Source organism: Panulirus ornatus, chromosome 13 (genome assembly GCF_036320965.1).
Source record: "Panulirus ornatus isolate Po-2019 chromosome 13, ASM3632096v1, whole genome shotgun sequence".
In the NCBI taxonomy this organism is placed as follows: Eukaryota; Metazoa; Arthropoda; class Malacostraca; order Decapoda; family Palinuridae; genus Panulirus; species Panulirus ornatus.
Genome location: NC_092236.1, coordinates 11,311,040 through 11,330,712, shown reverse-complemented (window position 1 = coordinate 11,330,712; position 19,673 = coordinate 11,311,040). Strand labels below are relative to the sequence as shown.

At 40.2% G+C, this 19,673-nt stretch overlaps 1 protein-coding gene across 1 annotated transcript in view; it reads right to left on the bottom strand.

Moving 5' to 3' along the window:
* Positions 1-19,673, bottom strand: part of LOC139752557 (uncharacterized) — a 72,965-nt gene that overhangs the window by 34,858 nt on the left and 18,434 nt on the right. Inside the window, exons 5-7 of the mRNA XM_071668320.1 lie at positions 14,368-14,513; positions 13,787-13,885; positions 3,510-3,616 (exon numbers count right to left, since the gene is read on the bottom strand). Coding sequence (XP_071524421.1) covers positions 3,510-3,616; positions 13,787-13,885; positions 14,368-14,513 — 352 coding nt within the window. The remainder of the gene's footprint in view (positions 1-3,509; positions 3,617-13,786; positions 13,886-14,367; positions 14,514-19,673) is intronic.

Sequence of the window (19,673 nt, the reverse complement as noted above, 5' to 3'; positions counted from 1 at the left end):
GGGGGGGGGGGGGAAAAAAAAAGGAAAAAAAAGGGGGGGGGGGGGGGGGAAAAAAAAAAAAAAAAGGGGGGGGAAAAAAAAAAAAAAAGGGGAAAAAAAAAAAAAAAGGGAAAAAAAAGAAAAAAAAAAAAAAAAGGGGGGGGGGGGGGGGGGGGAAAAAAAGGGGGGAAAAAAAAAAAAAGGAAAAAAAGGGAAAAAAGGGGGGGAAAAAGGGGGGGGGGGGAAAAAAAGGGGGGGAAAAAAAAGGGGAAAAAAAAAAAAAGGGGGGAAAAAAAAAAAAAAGGAAAAAGGGGAAAAGGAAAAGGGGGAAAAAAAGGGGAGGGGGAAAAAAAGGGGGGGGGGGGGAAAAAAAGGGGGGGGGGAAAAGGGGGGGAAAAAAAAGAAAGAAAAAAAGGGGGGGGAAAAAGGGGAAAAAAAAAAAAGGAAAAGGAAAAAGAAAAAAAAAAAAAAGTAGTTGGTAGGCAGCCAACGACCAGAAAAGTATATTGCCAATACTATCCGTCTGGGTATCAGAAGGGTTTGTGACATCTGCTTAGCAAGCCAGCATTTTAGTGGTTGTCAAGTTGCACTCCTCTGAGCCAGGTAGCTGTCTTTTCTTTCTGCCTCACTAACATAAAGACTACTGGCATTATGTCCACAGCATACAAACTCTCCTTGTCACATGTAACTCTAGGCAACACTTGACTCAAGCAGCTCACTCTTCATTCCTCTATATTTTCCTGTGGATAGCAGTATGCGTTAACCCTACCTTTTGGTAAAATGGTAAGAACATTAGGTATGAACATTCAGGCAACACCATTAGGTAGTAACTTTGGGTAGATGTAGCAAGTAGGAGCATTACATGGAAGTAGTCATTAGGAACATTAGGTAGGAGCCTCTGCAAACACTGTGCTAGACTTGCCCTCTGCCAGTGGCCTGATAAAGGTGAGGCACTGAAGGTTAAGAAACAGCACTGGAGTTCTTTAGGTATGGAGACTCTGTTGCCATGGCCACCCCTTTGAGGGAGTTCTAACTGGAACAGGCATCAGAGATATAGATAGACAGATATGTCTTGCTTCATTTAGGTTTTGTATTTAAAACAGCTTTATAGGCAGAGGCACAAAAGATATTACAGCATAAACTGTTGTAAATCAGAGTAAAATTGTGAAAGTATGCAGACAGAAAATAGCATGTTAACAAAATATGAAAAAAATGCCTCAAGGTGATGCACAGCAGGCTGTCACATGTTCTTCAGATGCCAAGCAATCTGGACCAATGTCAGGAGATAATGGACTGTTGTTACATCTCAAACTCAGTCTGATAGGTCCATATCTTACCAAAATAAATTTCCAATGTGCCAAAATTTTATGGAAATTTCTATTAGATCCCAAATTTACTTCTGTGGAGCCTGAAGGGTGCACTAAAAGCCAAATTCTGATACACTTAAGTCATTTAAGATAGGGGTTTACTTTATGCCACCTAAAAAGCAATTCTAGCTTTTGGAAGGCAAACTTTAATGAGGATTACATGGGGTTTCCAAGAATGGTAGGGAGGATATCATTATGCCTGAAAAGTATAACTTGTCATGATACAAGGCTGAAATGTGGCACTTTGATATTAAACATGGGAGACAAATAACACTTACAATGAGATACTGTGTTTCACCACTATTGTTACTACTCCCTCATTTTGAGATGCTGCATTGGTCTGATAATGCACTGAACAATAATGTAGAGAGGGACAGTTAACTTTTAAGGCTCTTGTTAACATTTTTCTTGGGAACAGGAAGTCTGATAACCACATAGCAGAGGTTGAAGTTATGGTCTGGAAATATACCTGTTTGGGCTGTAACATGAATCTCCAAATTAACTTTAACTCCCATCTCTGCTTCTTCCCTAAAAATATAGAAGCCTTCCATAAGCAAGTAACAAGAAAAAGATCAACAAAGACATTCTGGGGCATGGAAAGGAGATATCAGGGAAGATGGGGTGTCTACAGGATGATAAGTGACTGATCGAGTTTAAAGTGGGATGAAACACCAATCCATTCACAAGAGAAAATCAACAAAAAGAAAGCTGATTCATGTAGTTAATCTGGAATGGCACTGAAAATGTATAACATAAGTGTATAAGTCCCTGTTAACTTATAATGTATTTAATGTCTATCTATATATCTATATCTCTGATGCCTGTTCCATTCTGGAACTCCCTTTAGGGGGTGGCCACATCAAGAGAGTATCCATACAAGATGTTGTAGAATATGTTGCATCAATCATCTCAAAAAAATGACGTCATATTCTATTCTCATTATCAGTAACTGTATACTGCATTGATCACATCATCAAAATGATGTCATTTCGTATTCTTATCATCACTGCCTGCAAATAATCTAACGGTGATATGATAAAAAAGAGTGCCATGATAAAGAATACATCTTAATTGATTATTTCTATTAAAATGAATAGCAAACATTTAATTTCCCACAACAGAGTCTTGCATGGTATTATCATAGAAGCAAATTTTTTTTCTCATACTTGTTTGCTATTTCATGTGTTAGTACTGGCCTCATGTGTAATTTTACCAAAACCATTGCCCCCATCCACAACTAAGCCTCATAGACCTTCCCATAGTTTTCCCAAGCTTTGTGAGGCTTTCTCCTGTGATGTATTTTCTATCTGATGTTTGCATACACACTATATACTTCCATAAGTACTTCAAAGAAAAGAATGATTTGTATCTGAATTTCTGGAGAAAGCATAAGACAATAATGATAGAGGTCCTTTGTGGAAGGTGTTATACATTTCTGGTGTGGTAGCAAAGCTATATGAAGCACTGGGAAGCTTTTACCAAGATAGTAAAGTGTGTATGAGAGTATGGAGAGAGGAAGGCGAGTGGTCCCAAGTAAAGGTGGGTCTGTGGCAAGGTTTTATGATGTCACCATGGCTGTTTAATCTGTTTATGAATGGGGTAGTGACCATGTTGAGAGAGATGAATAAAAAGGTATTGGAGAAAGGCAGTTTTGCATTGTCAGAGGTGGGAGGGCCTGGAAAGTGGGTCAACTGCTGTTTGCAGATGACATGGATCTGGTAGCAGATTCAAGTCAGAAACTGTAGAAGTTGATGTCTAGTTTAAAAGTGGAAGCGTTTGTAAAAGGAGAGAGTTGAGAGTAAATGTGAATAATAGCAAGGTTTAATAGGTTTACCAGTGAAAAGAGAGGTTAGCTGAGTGAGTTTCAGCAGAAAGGCCTTAGATGAAGTGAAACGTTTTGATATCTGTGAGTAGACATGGCAGTAAATGGAACCACATGGACTCAATCACCTCTCAGAACACTCAAATGTACTATCTGAATTAATTCAATTTTGCTATAATCCATTCAAGGCGGTACATTCTTGGGTTCATTCTTCTACTGAAGAGCACTGACACTACCACAAAAAGAGAGGGCTGCATCAGAATTTGCAGCAAAATTCATTAAGCCACATGACTTACATTTTGAAAATTACTCTTTATTTTCTAATTTACATTCTTAATTACCTGAGCTCACTGATTTCATTGATTTTATCCTTCAGTGAGGTTAACACAGATGACATATCCTTTTCAAAAGCTACTGCAAGTTTGTGCCGGCCCATTTTCGCTTCAACCTGAGAACAGATCAAGAGTTAGTTCTTGTCAAAGAAGTCAAAAGCTGTCTTTTATTCACTTTAGGTATATTCTTTCATCCAATGGCTGGTGTCACCCCAAAATCCAAGTTAAAAACTTATACTCTACTTACAATAGACAGCTCAATAATCAACTGAACCAATGAACTCTTAAGGTCTTCCACTGAAATTATAACTATGAAGGGACTGTTCCCCTTAAAGAGGAAACATGGATTATTCCTTCAGCAGCCCCTCAAAATCAAATGAACATTTCTTAAAAAATATTTTTTTTTTTTTTTTTATTATTATTTTGCTTTGTCGCTGTCTCCCACGTTTGCGAGGTAGCGCAAGGAAACAGACGAAAGAAATGCCCTAACCCACCCACATACACATGTATATACATACACGTCCACACACGCAAATATACATACCTATACATCGAAATGTACACATATATATACACACACAGACATATACATATATACACATGTACATAATTCATACTGTCTGCCTTTATTTATTCCCATCACCACCTCCCACACATGGAATAACATCCCCCTCACCCCTCATGTGTGCAAGGTAGCGCTAGGAAAAGACAACAAAGGCCCCATTTGTTCACACTCAGTCTCTAGCTGTCATGTAATAATGCCCGAAACCTCAGCTCCCTTTCCACATCCAGGCCCTACACAACTTTCCATGGTTTACCCCAGACGCTTCACATGCCCTGATTCAATCCACTGACAGCACGTCGACCACGGTATACCACATCGATCCAATTCACTCCATTCCTTGCCCGCCTTTCACCCTCCTGCATGTTCAGGCCCCGATCACACAAAATCTTTTTCACTCCATCTTTCCACCTCCAGTTTGGTCTCCCACTTCTCCTCGTTCCCTCCACCTCCAACACATATATCCTCTTGGTCAATCTTTCCTCACTCATTCTCTCCATGTGCCCAAACCATTTCAAAACACCCTCTTCTGCTCTCTCAACCATGCTCTTTTTATTTCCACACATCTCTCTTACCCTTACATTATTTACTTGATCAAACCACCTCACACCACATATTGTCCTCAAACATCTCATTTCCAGCACATTCACCCTCCTGCGCACAACTCTATCCATAGCCCACGCCTCACAACCATACAACATTGTTGGAACCACTATTCCTTCAAACATACCCATTTTTGCTTTCCGAGATAACGTTCTCGACTTCCAAACATTCTTCAAGGCTCCCAGGATTTTCGCCCACTCCCCCACCCTATGATTCACTTCCACTTCCATGGTACCATCCGCTGCCAGATCCACTCCCAGATATCTAAAACACTTTACTTCCTTCAGTTTTTCTCCATTCAAACTTACCTCCCAATTATTATTATTATACTTCACGCCATTTCCCATGTCAGCAAGGTAGTGCCAGAAAACAGTCAAAGAATGGCCCATCCACTCATATACACCTGCATATTTCGTCTCTTCGATGTGTATCAACTAACTATTTTATTTCTCTCTTGTGTCTCCCCTGATGATGTGATTATTACACGAAAGTGCACTTGGGAACTTAACGTGGTTCATTTTCCCTATGGACTCATAGGAATATAGTTATTTATTCATATTTATTATATCTTGTCGCTGTCTCCTGCGTTAGCGAGGTAGCGCAAGGAAACAGACGAAAGAATGGCCCAACCCAACCACATACACATGCAGATACTTACACGTCCACACACGCGCATATACATACCTATACACCTCAACGTATACATATATATACACACACAGACATATACATATATACACATGTACATAATTCATACTGTCTGCCCTTATTCATTCCCGTCGCCACCCCGCCACACGTGAAATGACATCTCCCCCCCCCCCCCCCCCCACATGTGCGTGAGGTAGCGCTAGGAAAAGACAACAAAGGCTACATTCGTTCACATTCAGTCTCTAGCAGTCATGTATAATGCACCGATGCCACAGCTCCCTTTCCACATCCAGGCCCCACAAAACTCTCCTTGGTTTACCCCAGACGCTTAAAAAATGTCTATTAATATATACATATTAATGGTGCCTGTTTCCTTTGGAAATTCCCTCAAGAGGGGTGGCCAAAGCAAAAGTCTCCATAAATAGTGAACTCCCATGCTGCTTCTTTGCCATTAATGCCTCACCATTAACAGGCCACTGGAGGAGGGCAACTCTAACGCAGTGTTTTCAGAGGCTGCTACCCAATGTTCATACCAACTATTACCAAATGTATATAACTTTTGTTCCAACCAACTACTTCTACCTATTGCTCCTAGCAAAAGTTTCTACCAAATACTTACATTTAATGTTTCTACCTAATGCTCCTGTCAAATGTTCCTACCTATTACTTCTATCTATTGCTCCTGCCATTTTGCCAATAGGCCAGGCTAGCACATAGCAGTGACAGCAAAAAATTCAACAGTTAGGAAGAATGAATTGTGACCTAAGTGTTGTCAAGTGTTACATGTGACAAGAGAGATTATATGTTTGTGGACAGAATGCTAGCATTCCACATGACAGTGAGGCAGAAAGAAAGGACTGCTACCTGAGTCAAAAGAGAGCAACTTCACAACCACTGAAGTGCTGGCTCACTATGCAGCTATAACTAACACTCCTGATACCCAGGTGGGTAATACCAGTAAAATACCTCTCTGGATGGTAGCTGCCTACCAATTACTAACAACTATATAAATAAATAGTAAACTGTTCCTCTAACTCTATGAAAAGCTATGGTACTATGTGCTTTTAACAACCCCTGGGAAATCCCCCTCAAATGGGGGGAAAAAATCACAGCTATCACATCCAAACATTCCTCTCTATCAAGCTCTATCCTCCTATTCACCTTTTCTATGTCCTCTCCTAAAATATATTTCATCTTAACCTCCAGGATGCCAAGTGGTTTCCACTAACTCTACCTCCTTCTACCTAGCTCCTGTACATTCTATCTACCACTGTAATGCCTCCTAATCACATTGCAAACATGCATCACCACATAGCTAAAACACTTCATAAATTTCAGGTAAATCTGATCTACAAAACCACATCCCAAATTTTTCCCACAAACTAATATCCTGTATCAGTTGGCTTCAGCACCACTTACCCCTCCTAACACCATCACTGTCCTATGTTTGCATGTTAGTGAACTTTCATCTTAGCATATACCAACCTCCCTTTCCTGCCTTTGCAATGTAGTATCAGGAGCAGACTTTGATACGGTCACATTTGCAAACATTCATATTTTCATGTCTGCAAAACGTACGTGTTTGCCTCACACCGTCTAATATTCGTATTCACTAAACTCAACAGTTCACCACTAAGCCTAACGTTGCAGTTCAGCTCAATATGTCTATTTACTCTCACCTGCAAAGTTTACCACTTCACTTCCCATCTTTTCAAAACCCATCAATTCACTTCTACTGATATTTACCTTAAACTTCATTCTTTAGCACACCAAGTAAGACTCACTCACCACTTTCAGTTACTTATCTTCACTATCCTCATATAAAAAATAAATAATCTGAGATGTACCATGTCTCTATTATTCAAGTCTTACTCCCTTTCTTCCTGGCTTTGTTTTGAACACATCAACTAAAATACTGAGAAGCCAAGGTGACACCACACAGCCCATCATCTACCATGCCTGTCACAAAACTTTCATTTAAACTGTGTTTACTTTCATTTATTTATCTATTTTTATCATATTTTGTTGCTGTCCCCTGCATTAATGAGGTAGTGCAAGGAAACAGACAAAAGAATGGCCCAACCCACCCACATACACATGTATATACATACACACCCACCTGCTGCCTTTATTCATTCCCGTTGCCACCCCGCCACACATGAAATAGCATCCCCCCCTTCCCCCCACGGTTTAGCACTAGGAAAAGACAAAAGGCCACATTCATTCACACTCACTCTCTATCTGTCATGTGTAATGCACTGAAACCACAGCTCCCTTTCCACATCCAGGCCCCACAAAGCTTTCTACAGTTTACCCCAGACGCTTCACATGCCCTGGTTCAATCTATTGACAGCACGTCGATCCCGGTATACCACATTGTTCCAATTCACTCTATTCCTTGAATGCTTTTCACCCTCCTGCATATTCAGGCTCCAATCACTCAAAATCTTTTTCACTCCATCCTTCCACCTCCAATTTGGTCTCCCACTTCTCGTTCCTGCCACCTCTGACACACATATCCTCTGTCAATCTTTCCTGACTCATTCTCTTCATGTGACCAAACCATTTCAATACACCCTCTTCTGCTCTCTCAACCACACTCTTTTTATTACCACACATCTCTCTTACCCTTTCATTACTTACTCGATCAAACCACCTCACACCACATATTGTCCTCAAAACATCTCATTTCAAACATATCCACCCTTCTCTGCACAACCACGCAACTGTATCTATAGCCCACGTCTCACAACCATATAACATTGTTGGGACCACTATTCCTTCAAACATACCAATTTTTGCTCTCTGAGATATGTATGGCAGGAAGAATACTTCCCGCATATTCCCTGCGTGTTGTACAAGGCAAATAAAAGGGGAGGGAGTGGGGGTTCTTAACGCTACCTCGTTAATAAGGGAAACGGTGAACATGCTAAAAATTTTTTGTAGAATTGTGATTTTTTTTTGTACTTGATTGCCGTTTCCATGGCAGTGAGGTAGCACCAGATAATAGACGAAGAAAGGCCAATCCAATCATATACACACACACACATATATATATATATATATATATATATATATATATATATATATATATATATATATATATATACATAATTTTACTATTTTTTTCTTTTTTTTTCATACTATTCACCATTTCCCTTGTTAGTGAGGTAGCGTTCTGAGCCTTTGAGGGAATATCCTCACTTGGCCCCCTCCTCTGTTCCTTCATTAGGAAAACTAACAATGATATCTAGGAAATTTCTTTTTCAACCAAAGATTTTCATTAACTGGACATGCCTTGTTCACTGCAAGGGTAACAGCAACGCTCACCCCCTTGTAAAGTAGCATTACTACTTGAAAATAACAGCATGGTCACAGGGGAAGATTAATATTAGGATTTCATGTTTTATAGAAGAAAATATTTTTATTTCTATTTTGCTTTGTCGCTGTCTCCCGCGTTTGCGAGGTAGCGCAAGGAAACAGACGAAAGAGATGGCCCAACCCACCCCCATACACATGTATATACATACACGTCCACACACGCAAATATACATACCTATACATCTCAATGTACATATATATATACACACACAGCCACATACATATACACCCATGCACACAATTCACACTGTCTGCCTTTATTCATTCCCATCCCCACCTCGCCGCACAGGAAATACCATCCCCCTCCCCCCTCGTGTGTGTGAGGTAGCTCTAGGAAAATACAACAAAGGCCCCATTCGTTCACACTCAGTCTCTAGCTGTCATGCAATAATGCCTGAAACCACAGCTCCCTTTCCACATCCAGCCCCCCCCAACATTCCATGGTTTACCCCAGACGCTTCACATGCCCTGATTCAGTCCACTGACAGCACGTCAACCCCGGTATACCACATCGATCCAATTCACTCTATTCCTTGCCCGCCTTTCACCCTCCTGCATGTTCAGGCCCCGATCACTCAAAATCTTTTTCACTCCATCTTTCCACCTCCAACTTGGTCTCCCACTTCTCGTTCCCTCCACCTCCAACACATATATCCTCTTGGTTAATCTTTCCTCACTCATTCTCTCCATGTGCCCAAACCATTTCAAAACACCCTCTTCTGCTCTCTCAACCACACTCTTTTTATTTCCACATATCTCTCTTACCCTTACATTACTTACTCGATCAAACCATTTCACACCACACATTGTCCTCAAACATCTCATTTCCAGCACATCCACCCTCCTGCGCACAACTCTATCCATAGCCCACGCCTCGCAACCATACAACATTGTTGGAACCACTATTCCTTCAAACATACCCATTTTTGCTTTCCGAGATAATGTTCTCGACTTCCACACATTCTTCAAGGCTCCCAGGATTTTCGCCCCCTCCCCCACCCTAAGATTCACTTCCACTCCCATGGTTCCATCCGCTGCCAGATCCACTCCCAGATATCTAAAACACTTTACTTCCTCCAGTTTTTCTCCATTCAAACTTACCTCCCAATTGACTTGACCCTCAACCCTACTGTACCTAATAACCTTGCTCTTATTCACATTTACTCTTAACTTTCTTCTTTCACACACTTTACCAAACTCAGTCACCAGCTTCTGCAGTTTCTCACATGAATCAGCCACCAGCGCTGTATCATCAGCGAACAACAACTGACTCACTTCCCAAGCTCTCTCATCCACAACAGACTTCATACTTGCCCCTCTTTCCAAAACTCTTGCATTCACCTACCTAACAACCCCATCCATAAACAAATTAAACAACCATGGAGACATCACACACCCCTGCCGCAAACCTACATTCACTGAGAACCAATCACTTTCCTCTCTTCCTACATGTACACATGCCTTACATCCTCGATAAAAACTTTTCACTGCTTCTAACAACTTGCCTCCCACACCATATATTCTTAATACCTTCCTCAGAGCATCTCTATCAACTCTATCATATGCCTTCTCCAGATCCATAAATGCTACATACAAATCCATTTGCTTTTCTAAGTATTTCTCACATACATTCTTCAAAGCAAACACCTGATCCACACATCCTCTACCACTTCTGAAACCACACTGCTCTTCCCCAATCTGATGCTCTGTATATGCCTTCACCCTCTCAATCAATATCCTCCCATATAATTTACCAGGAATACTCAACAAACTTATACCTCTGTAATTTGAGCACTCACTCTTATCCCCTTTGCCTTTGTACAATGGCACTATGCACGCATTCCGCCAATCCTCAGGCACCTCACCATGAGTCATACATACATTAAATAACCTTACCAACCAGTCAACAATACAGTCACCCCCTTTTTAATAAATTCCACTGCAATACCATCCAAACCTGCTGCCTTGCCGGCTTTCATCTTCCGCAAAGCTTTTACTACCTCTTCTCTGTTTAACAAATCATTTTCCCTAACCCTCTCACTTTGCACACCACCTCGACCAAAACACCCTATATCTGCCACTCTATCATCAAACACATTCAACAAACCTTCAAAATACTCACTCCATCTCCTTCTCACATCACCACTACTTGTTATCACCTCCCCATTAGCACCCTTCACTGAAGTTCCCATTTGCTCCCTTGTCTTACGCACTTTATTTACCTCTTTCCAGAACATCTTTTTATTCTCCCTAAAATTTAATGATACTCTCTCACCCCAACTCTCATTTGCCCTCTTTTTCCCCTCTTGCACCTTTCTCTTGACCTCCTGTCTCTTTCTTTTATACATCTCCCACTCAACTGCGTTTTTTCCCTGCAAAAATCGTCCAAATGCCTCTATCTTCTCTTTCACTAATACTCTTACTTCTTCATTCCACCACTCACTACCCTTTCTACTCAACCCACCTCCCACGTTTCTCATGCCACAAGCATCTTTTGTGCACTCCATCACTGATTCCCTAAATACATCCCATTCCTCCCCCACTCCCATTACTTCCATTGTTCTCACCTTTTTCCATTCTGTACTCATCTCTCCTGGTACTTCCTCACACAAGTCTCCTTCCCAAGCTCACTTACTCTCACCACCCTCTTCACCCCAACATTCACTCTTCTTTTCTGAAAACCCATACAAATCTTCACCTTAGCCTCCACAAGATAATGATCAGACATCCCTCCAGTTGCAACTCTTAGCACATTAACATCCAAAAGTCTCTCTTTCGCGCGCCTGCATTAACACATAATCCAATAGCGCCCTCTGGCCATCTCTCCTACTTACATACGTATACTTATGTATATCTCGCTTTTTAAACCAGGTATTCCCAATCACCAGTCCTTTTTCAGCACATAAATCTACAAGCTCTTCACCATTTCCATTTACAACACTGAACACCCCATGTATACCAATTATTCCCTTAACTGCCACATTACTCACCTTTGCATTCAAATCACCCATCACTATAACCCGGTCTTGTGCATCAAAACCACTAACACACTCATTCAGCTGCTCCCAAAACACTTGCCTCTCATGATCTTTCTTCTCATGCCCAGGTGCATATGCACCAATAATCACCCACCTCTCTCCGTCAACTTTCAGTTTTACCCATATTAATCAAGAATTTACTTTCTTACATTCTATCACATACTCCCACAACTCCTGTTTCAGGAGTACTGCTACTCCTTCCCTTGCTCTTGTCCTCTCACTAACCCCTGACTTTACTCCCAAGACATTCCCAAACCACTCTTCCCCTTTACCCTTGAGCTTCATTTCACTCAGAAGAAAATAAAAGAAAAAATCTTTCAACAATTTCAAATGCATAAAACTCCAGGCTTTTTCAAATTTTTTCCAAGAATACCAATATATTTTACATATCAAAGCATACCTTCATGTACATATTCAAACAATATTTCATGGAATCTATTGAAATCTTCCTAAAAATCAAAGGTCACTATGCAGTGACTAACAATACAGTCACTGAAAAGTGATAAAGCCAAAAAATGCGAACAGAAAAAAATGAAAAAAGGGAACATGTATATGTACTTCAACAACAACTTCCAACCAAGCATGTAAATCCCTTGTCAATGCTGGAGGAGAAAAAAATTTAGCATAAAATAATTTTTCCTCCTTAAACTCATGAAATGTTAGAGTTACAAATAAAATGATAGCTCTATATCAATAAATCAAATTTTGGAATACTATAAGAAAACTAGCATGAAATGTATTTGTGTCAAAATTCCTATTACACAAACGAACAGCTATAACCCATCAATTAGACACCATATAGGAAGTCTGAAGTTTGATGCAATCTCTGAAAAAAAAAAAATATTTGGTTCAAAGTATGTATATTTAGTGCTCTGCAGTAACACTAATGCCATATGAATTAATCAGAAAACACTTATCTGTACACTTATTTCACAAGCACATCACAAGCACATTTCACAAGCATATCACATACCCCTTTGAAAAAACATTTATCACAGCTTACATGCTACCAATGTCATGCAGTAATCTGTCTAGTACTACTAACAAACATCTAATTACTAAATGTTCTCTAGTCTTTCAAAACTACTACTATGTAAACAAGTTTTTAAAATCATGTAAATTCTAATTTTCTATGGCTTATCATGTTTTCCAGTGTAAAAGCCCTCCCTAAATTCATCCTTAAAGCATTCAGGTCAATCTAAATCCCATTACCCTAAGTTTAAAAGAAAAGCTCTCTCTTTTGATGGCATCATAAATCTATAGCAGACTACAAACTTTCCAAAAATAATAAAAACTTCCAATTCAATATATTTACATCATGATGGGCAGCTTCATTCACCCATCCCTTTTATCATACTAAGCTTTCAACACTCATGATACTTAGTAACAAAAGGGAAAACATAAAAGTGCCATTCTGAACTGTCCTCCTACAAAAGTTTCTCAAACTTCTTAAAACACCCCCTACATCCTGCAAGGAAGGGGGTTCTAATTTTTCTATTTAACCAAAACATGCACCAATATAAATGATATTCTGTAATAAAAACACAAGAAATGAGTCTTATGACTGCATCATATACTTGCACAAAACAACCAGATATTTCATACAGCATGGCTTACAAACCATAATTTCTTCATAAAAAAAAACAAAAAACAAATGAGTTCAAAAAGCAGGTTCTCAATTTTCTGTGATGAAAGCATGGGTGAGGAAAAGATTGATGTGAAAGACGTTGAGGAATCTGTTTGTTTGCATGGTCTCCATTCGAGACAATATTTTTGTTGAGGATACCCACATAATAGCATATGATGGACAACTGTAACACCCAATGATTGATGGCTACCTATTGAAGGCATGGCTATACTGATTTGGCATTCTAGATTCCAAACGATTATTTGTCAAGCAGCATAGATTCAAAAGATGATTATGCAAATCATTTTACTATTTTGCATTTAATACAGAAATATAAGGAAAAGATATCTGTAAAACCAAGGAAATTACCTTAACCTACAAAACATAAAACCGATACAAAATATCTTAATCATGACTATATACATACCTCAGCAAGTGCCATTGTGAACTCTTTCACAAGAACAGCAGTCCATTGTTTTAAGCTGTATGTCCCATATTTTTCATATATATCTCTGCAGTGTATTTCCTGAAAGGCATCAAAAGATAAAGTACATTTTTTTTTAAATAAAATCTATGCAAGTCCATAGTCCACACATCTTACACAAAAAAAATCAGAAATGCTCATTAATACTGTTAATTAACAGCAGTCATTACTATCAAATGTAAAGAAATAAAAAATTCTACCAATAGTAGGGCAGTGAAGTATGGTTAAAATATTTGAAGACACCCAACAAAAGCCACAACAAAAGCCACCCTTGTAACTGTATTCCACCACTGAAAAGCAAGGGCTGTAATAAAGCATGTCAGTAAATGTACTGTACTTGTAATCAATTCCATTACCCATATCAAACACAGATAGCACATTCAACTCTAATCACAATTTCAACCCGTCATACAATCACCAAGAGTACTTAGAAAGTAAATAGTGCTTCTTACGTTATCTGTAGTTAGAATGCATGTCTAATTTCATTGTATACAGAAACCTTAAACACAGATTAATGTACTTACTGAGAATTTTAATCTGTGGGGTACACTCTTGATATGTGCAATTAAGGTATGGGCATTCATTTTCTTACAGCAAATGGCACAGATGTAATAACAACCATCAATAGTCACATCTACATCCTGTCTCACCTCAAGCACATACTGAAGACCTTAAAGAGAAAACAAATTATTTACTTAAACTGATAAATATAACTATAAGGCTTATTCATTAACTTCCTAAATATTTCATACTGGGCTATTTCAACACCTTGTATTTTCTTACTTAAAAAAATTTCAAAAATAACTTCTTAAAAAAAATACACATATTCCCTCTAAGTTCCACTTGCATCAACACTCAATCTCTGTATACCTGTCAATGGGCTCATTGCAGGAATAAGAAGCAATCAAGGTAAACTATGTCGTAGTCTCTGGGATCCGACTGTAGATGGTATTCTCTAATTTTAGTGTATTACATGAAAGCTAAAGGCTGGATGTGTACAAATCAGGCAAATGTTAACATCTTCCTATGTTACCCTTTTCAAATATGAAATACAATTAGCTGAAAAATCAATTTTCCAAAAGAAGGAACAGAGAAGGGGGCCAAGTGAGGATGTTCCCACTTAGGCTCAGTCCTTTGTTCTTAATGCTAACTCGCTAATGCAGTAATGGCGAATATGTATGAAAAAAAATTATATGTTTCATTATACTCAACTGCTGTTTCCTGCATCAGCAAGGTCGTGCAAGGAAACACAAAGAGTGCCCCCCCCCCACACAAACATATATATATATATATAAAAGCCAATATACATACATACATATACATTTCATGTATACATACATATACATATTCATGCTTGCTGCCTTCATCCATTCCTGTCACCACCCCGCCGCACAGGAAACAGCACCCCCCACTCCCCAGCAAGGTAGTGCCAGGAAAAGACTAAAAGGCCACATTCGTTCACACTCAGTCTCTAGCTGTCATGTGTGATGCACCGAAACCATAGCTCCCTTTCCACATCCAGGCTCCACAGACCTTTCCATGGTTTACCCAGACGATTCAGGTGCCCTGGTTCAATCCACTGACAGCACATCGACCCCGGTATACCACATTGTTCAAATTCACTCTATTCCTGGCACCCCTCTCACCCTCCTGTATGTTCAGGCCCTGACTGCTCAGAATCTTTTTCACTCTATCCTTCTATCTCTAATTTGGTCTCCCACTGCTCCTTGTTCCCTCCACCTCAGACACATACATCCTCTTTGTCAATCTTTCCTCATTCATTCTCTCCAAATGTCCAAACCATTTCACACACCCTCTTCTGCTCTCTCATCCACACTTTTTAATATCCACACATATCTCTTACCCTTCCATTACTCAATCAAACCACCTCACACCACATACTGTCCTCAAAAATTTAATTTCCAACACATCCACCCTCCTATCTATATATAGCCCATGCCTCACAACCATATAATATTGATGGAACTACTATTCCTTCAAACATACCCATTTATGCTCTCCCCGATAACATTCCTTCTACAAATTCTTCATAGCTCCCAGAAACTTTGCCCCCTCCCCCACCCTGTGACTCACTTCCACTTCCATGGTTCCATTTGCTGCCAAGTCCACTCCCAGATATCTAAAACACTTCACTTCCTCCAATCTTTCTCCATTCAAACTTACATCCTATCCCAATTAACTTGTCCCTCAACCCTACTGAACCTAATAACCTTGCTCTTATTCACATTTACTCTCAACTTTCTCCTCTCACACACTTTTCCAAACTTAGTCACCAACTTCTACAGTTTCTTTCTCAAATCTGCCACCAGAGTTCAATCATCAGTGAACAACAACTGACTCACTTCCCAAGCCTTCTCATCCCTAACAGACTGCATACTCACCCCTCTCTCCAAAACTCTTGCATTTACCTCACTAACCACCCCATCCATAAACAAATTAAACAACCATGGGGGTATCACACATCCCTGCTGCAGACTGACCTTCACTGGGAACCAATCACTCTCCTATCTTACTACTTGTACACATGCCTTACATCCTTGGCAAATACTTTTCACTGCTTCTAGAAGCTTACTTGCCACACCATATACTCTTTACGACCTTCCACAAAGCATCTCTATCAACCCTATCATATCCTTCTCCAGATTCATAAATACTACATACAAATCCATCTGTTTTTCTCAGTATTTCTCGCACGCATTTTTCAAAGCAAACACCTGATCCATACATCCTCTACCACTTCTGAAACCACACTGCTCTTCCCCAAACATATGCGCTGTACATGCCTTCACACTCTCAATCAATACCCTCCCATATATCTTCCCAGGAATACTCAACAAACTTATGCCTCAGTAGTTTGAACACTCACTTTTATCCCCTTTGCCTTTGTACAGTGGTACTATGCATGCATTCTGCCAATCCTCAGGCACTTAACCATGACCCATACATACACTAAATATCCTTACCAACCAATCAACAACACAGTCACCCACTTTCTTAATAAATTCTACTGCAATACAATCAAAACCCACTGTCTTGCTGGATTTCATCTTCCACAAAGCTTTCACTCTTAAGAAGTATTTTGTCACTTCCTGTACTTTCCAGACTATTATTTTATCATCAGTTTATCTTTATTCTTGATCATACAAAATTCTCTGAGGATCTATAAATCGACAAAATATAAATATCATCACCCCTAATTATTTGGCTTGAAAGTTATATCAATGTGCTCCTTACAATCAAGTGGTCATTTATAATACTTCCCAATTCATACATATCAAAAATATTTAATACTGTTATATGGTTGCGAGGCGTGGGCTATAGATAGCATTGTGTGGAGGAGAGTGGATGTGTTGGAAATGTGGTTTGAGGACAATATGTGGTGTGAGGTGGTTTGACCAATTAAGTAATAAAAGGGTAAGAGATAGGGTAAGAGAGATGTGTGGTAATAAAAGAAGTGTGGTTGAGAGAGCAGAAGAGGGTGTATTGAAATGGTGTGGTCACATGGAGAGAATGAGTGAGAAAAGAGTGACAAAAAGGATATATGTGTCAGAGGTGGAGGGAAAAAGGAGAAGTGGGAGACCAAATTGGAGGTGGAAGGCTGGCGTGAAAAAGATTTTGAGCGATCTGGGCCTGAACATGCAGGAGGGTGAAAGGCATTCAAGGAATAGAGTGAAATGGAACGATGTGGTATACCAGGGTCGACGTGCTGTGAATGGATTGAACCAGGGCATGTGAAGTGTCTGGGGTAAACCATGGAAAGTTTTGTGGGGCCTGGATGTGCAAAGGGAGCTGTGGTTTCGGTGCATTATACATGGCAGCTAGAGACAGAGTGAATGAACGTGACCTTTATCATCTTTTCATATCGCTATCTCGCGTGCGTGTGGGGGATGTCATTTCATGTGTGGTGGAGTGGCAACGGGAGTGAATAAAGGCAGCAAGTATGAATTATGTACATGTGTACATATGTATATTCTGTGTATGTATATATATATATAAATATTTTTTTTTTTTTTGCTTTGTCGCTGTCTCCCGCATTTTCTAGGTAGCGCAAGGAAACAGACGAAAGAAATGGCCCAACCCACCCCCATACACATGTATATACATACACGTCCACACACACAAATATACATACCTACACAGCTTTCCATGGTTTACCCCAGACGCTTCACATGCCCTGATTCAATCCACTGACAGCACATCAACCCCGGTATACCACATTGATCCAATTCACTCTATTCCTTGCCCTTCTTTCACCCTCCTGCATGTTCAGGCCCCGATCACACAAAATCTTTTTCACTCCATCTTTCCACCTCCAATTTGGTCTCCCACTTCTCCTCGTTCCCTCCACCTCCGACACATATATCCTCTTGGTCAATCTTTCCTCACTCATTCTCTCCATGTGCCCAAACCATTTCAAAACACCCTCTTCTGCTCTCTCAACCACGCTCTTTTTATTTCCACACATCTCTCTTACCCTTACGTTACTTACTCGATCAAACCACCTCACACCACACATTGTCCTCAAACATCTCATTTCCAGCACATCCATCCTCCTGCGCACAACTCTATCCATAGCCCACGCCTCGCAACCATACAACATTGTTGGTACCACTATTCCTTCAAACATACCCATTTTTGCTTTTCGATATATATATATATATATATATATATATATATATATATATATATATATATATATATATATATATACTCATTCGATATATTATTATTATTATTATTATACTTTGTCGCTGTCTCCCGCGTTTGCGAGGTAGCGCAAGGAAACAGACGAAAGAAATGGCCCAACCCCCCCCCCCATACACATGTATATACATACGTCCACACACGCAAATATACATACCTACACAGCTTTCCATGGTTTACCCCAGACGCTTCACATGCCCTGCTTCAATCCACTGACAGCACGTCAACCCCGGTATACCACATCGCTCCAATTCACTCTATTCCTTGCCCTCCTTTCACCCTCCTGCATGTTCAGGCCCCGATCACACAAAATCTTTTTCACTCCATCTTTCCACCTCCAATTTGGTCTCCCTCTTCTCCTTGTTCCCTCCACCTCCGACACATATATCCTCTTGGTCAATCTTTCCTCACTCATCCTCTCCATGTGCCCAAACCACTTCAAAACACCCTCTTCTGCTCTCTCAACCACGCTCTTTTTATTTCCACACATCTCTCTTACCCTTACGTTACTCACTCGATCAAACCACCTCACACCACACATTGTCCTCAAACATCTCATTTCCAGCACATCTATCCTCCTGCGCACAACTCTATCCATAGCCCACACCTCGCAACCATACAACATTGTTGGAACCACTATTCCTTCAAACATACCCATTTTTGCTTTCCGAGATAATGTTCTCGACTTCCACACATTCTTCAAGGCCCCCAGGATTTTCGCCCCCTCCCCCACCCTATGATCCACTTCCGCCTCCATGGTTCCATCCGCTGCCAGATCCACTCCCAGATATCTAAAACACTTCACTTCCTCCAGTTTTTCTCCATTCAAACTCACCTCCCAATTGACTTGACCCTCAACCCTATCCCTGGGGATAGGGGAGAAAGAATACTTCCCACGCATTCCCTGCGTGTCGTAGAAGGCGACTAAAAGGGAAAGGAGCGGGGGGCTGGAAATCCTCCCCTCTCATTTTTTTATTTTAATTTTCCAAAAGAAGGAACAGAGAAGGGGGCCAGGTGAGGGTATTCCCTCAAAGGCCCAGTCCTCAGTTCTTAACGCTACCCTCGCTATCGCGGGAAATGGCGAATAGTATGAAGAAAAAAAAAA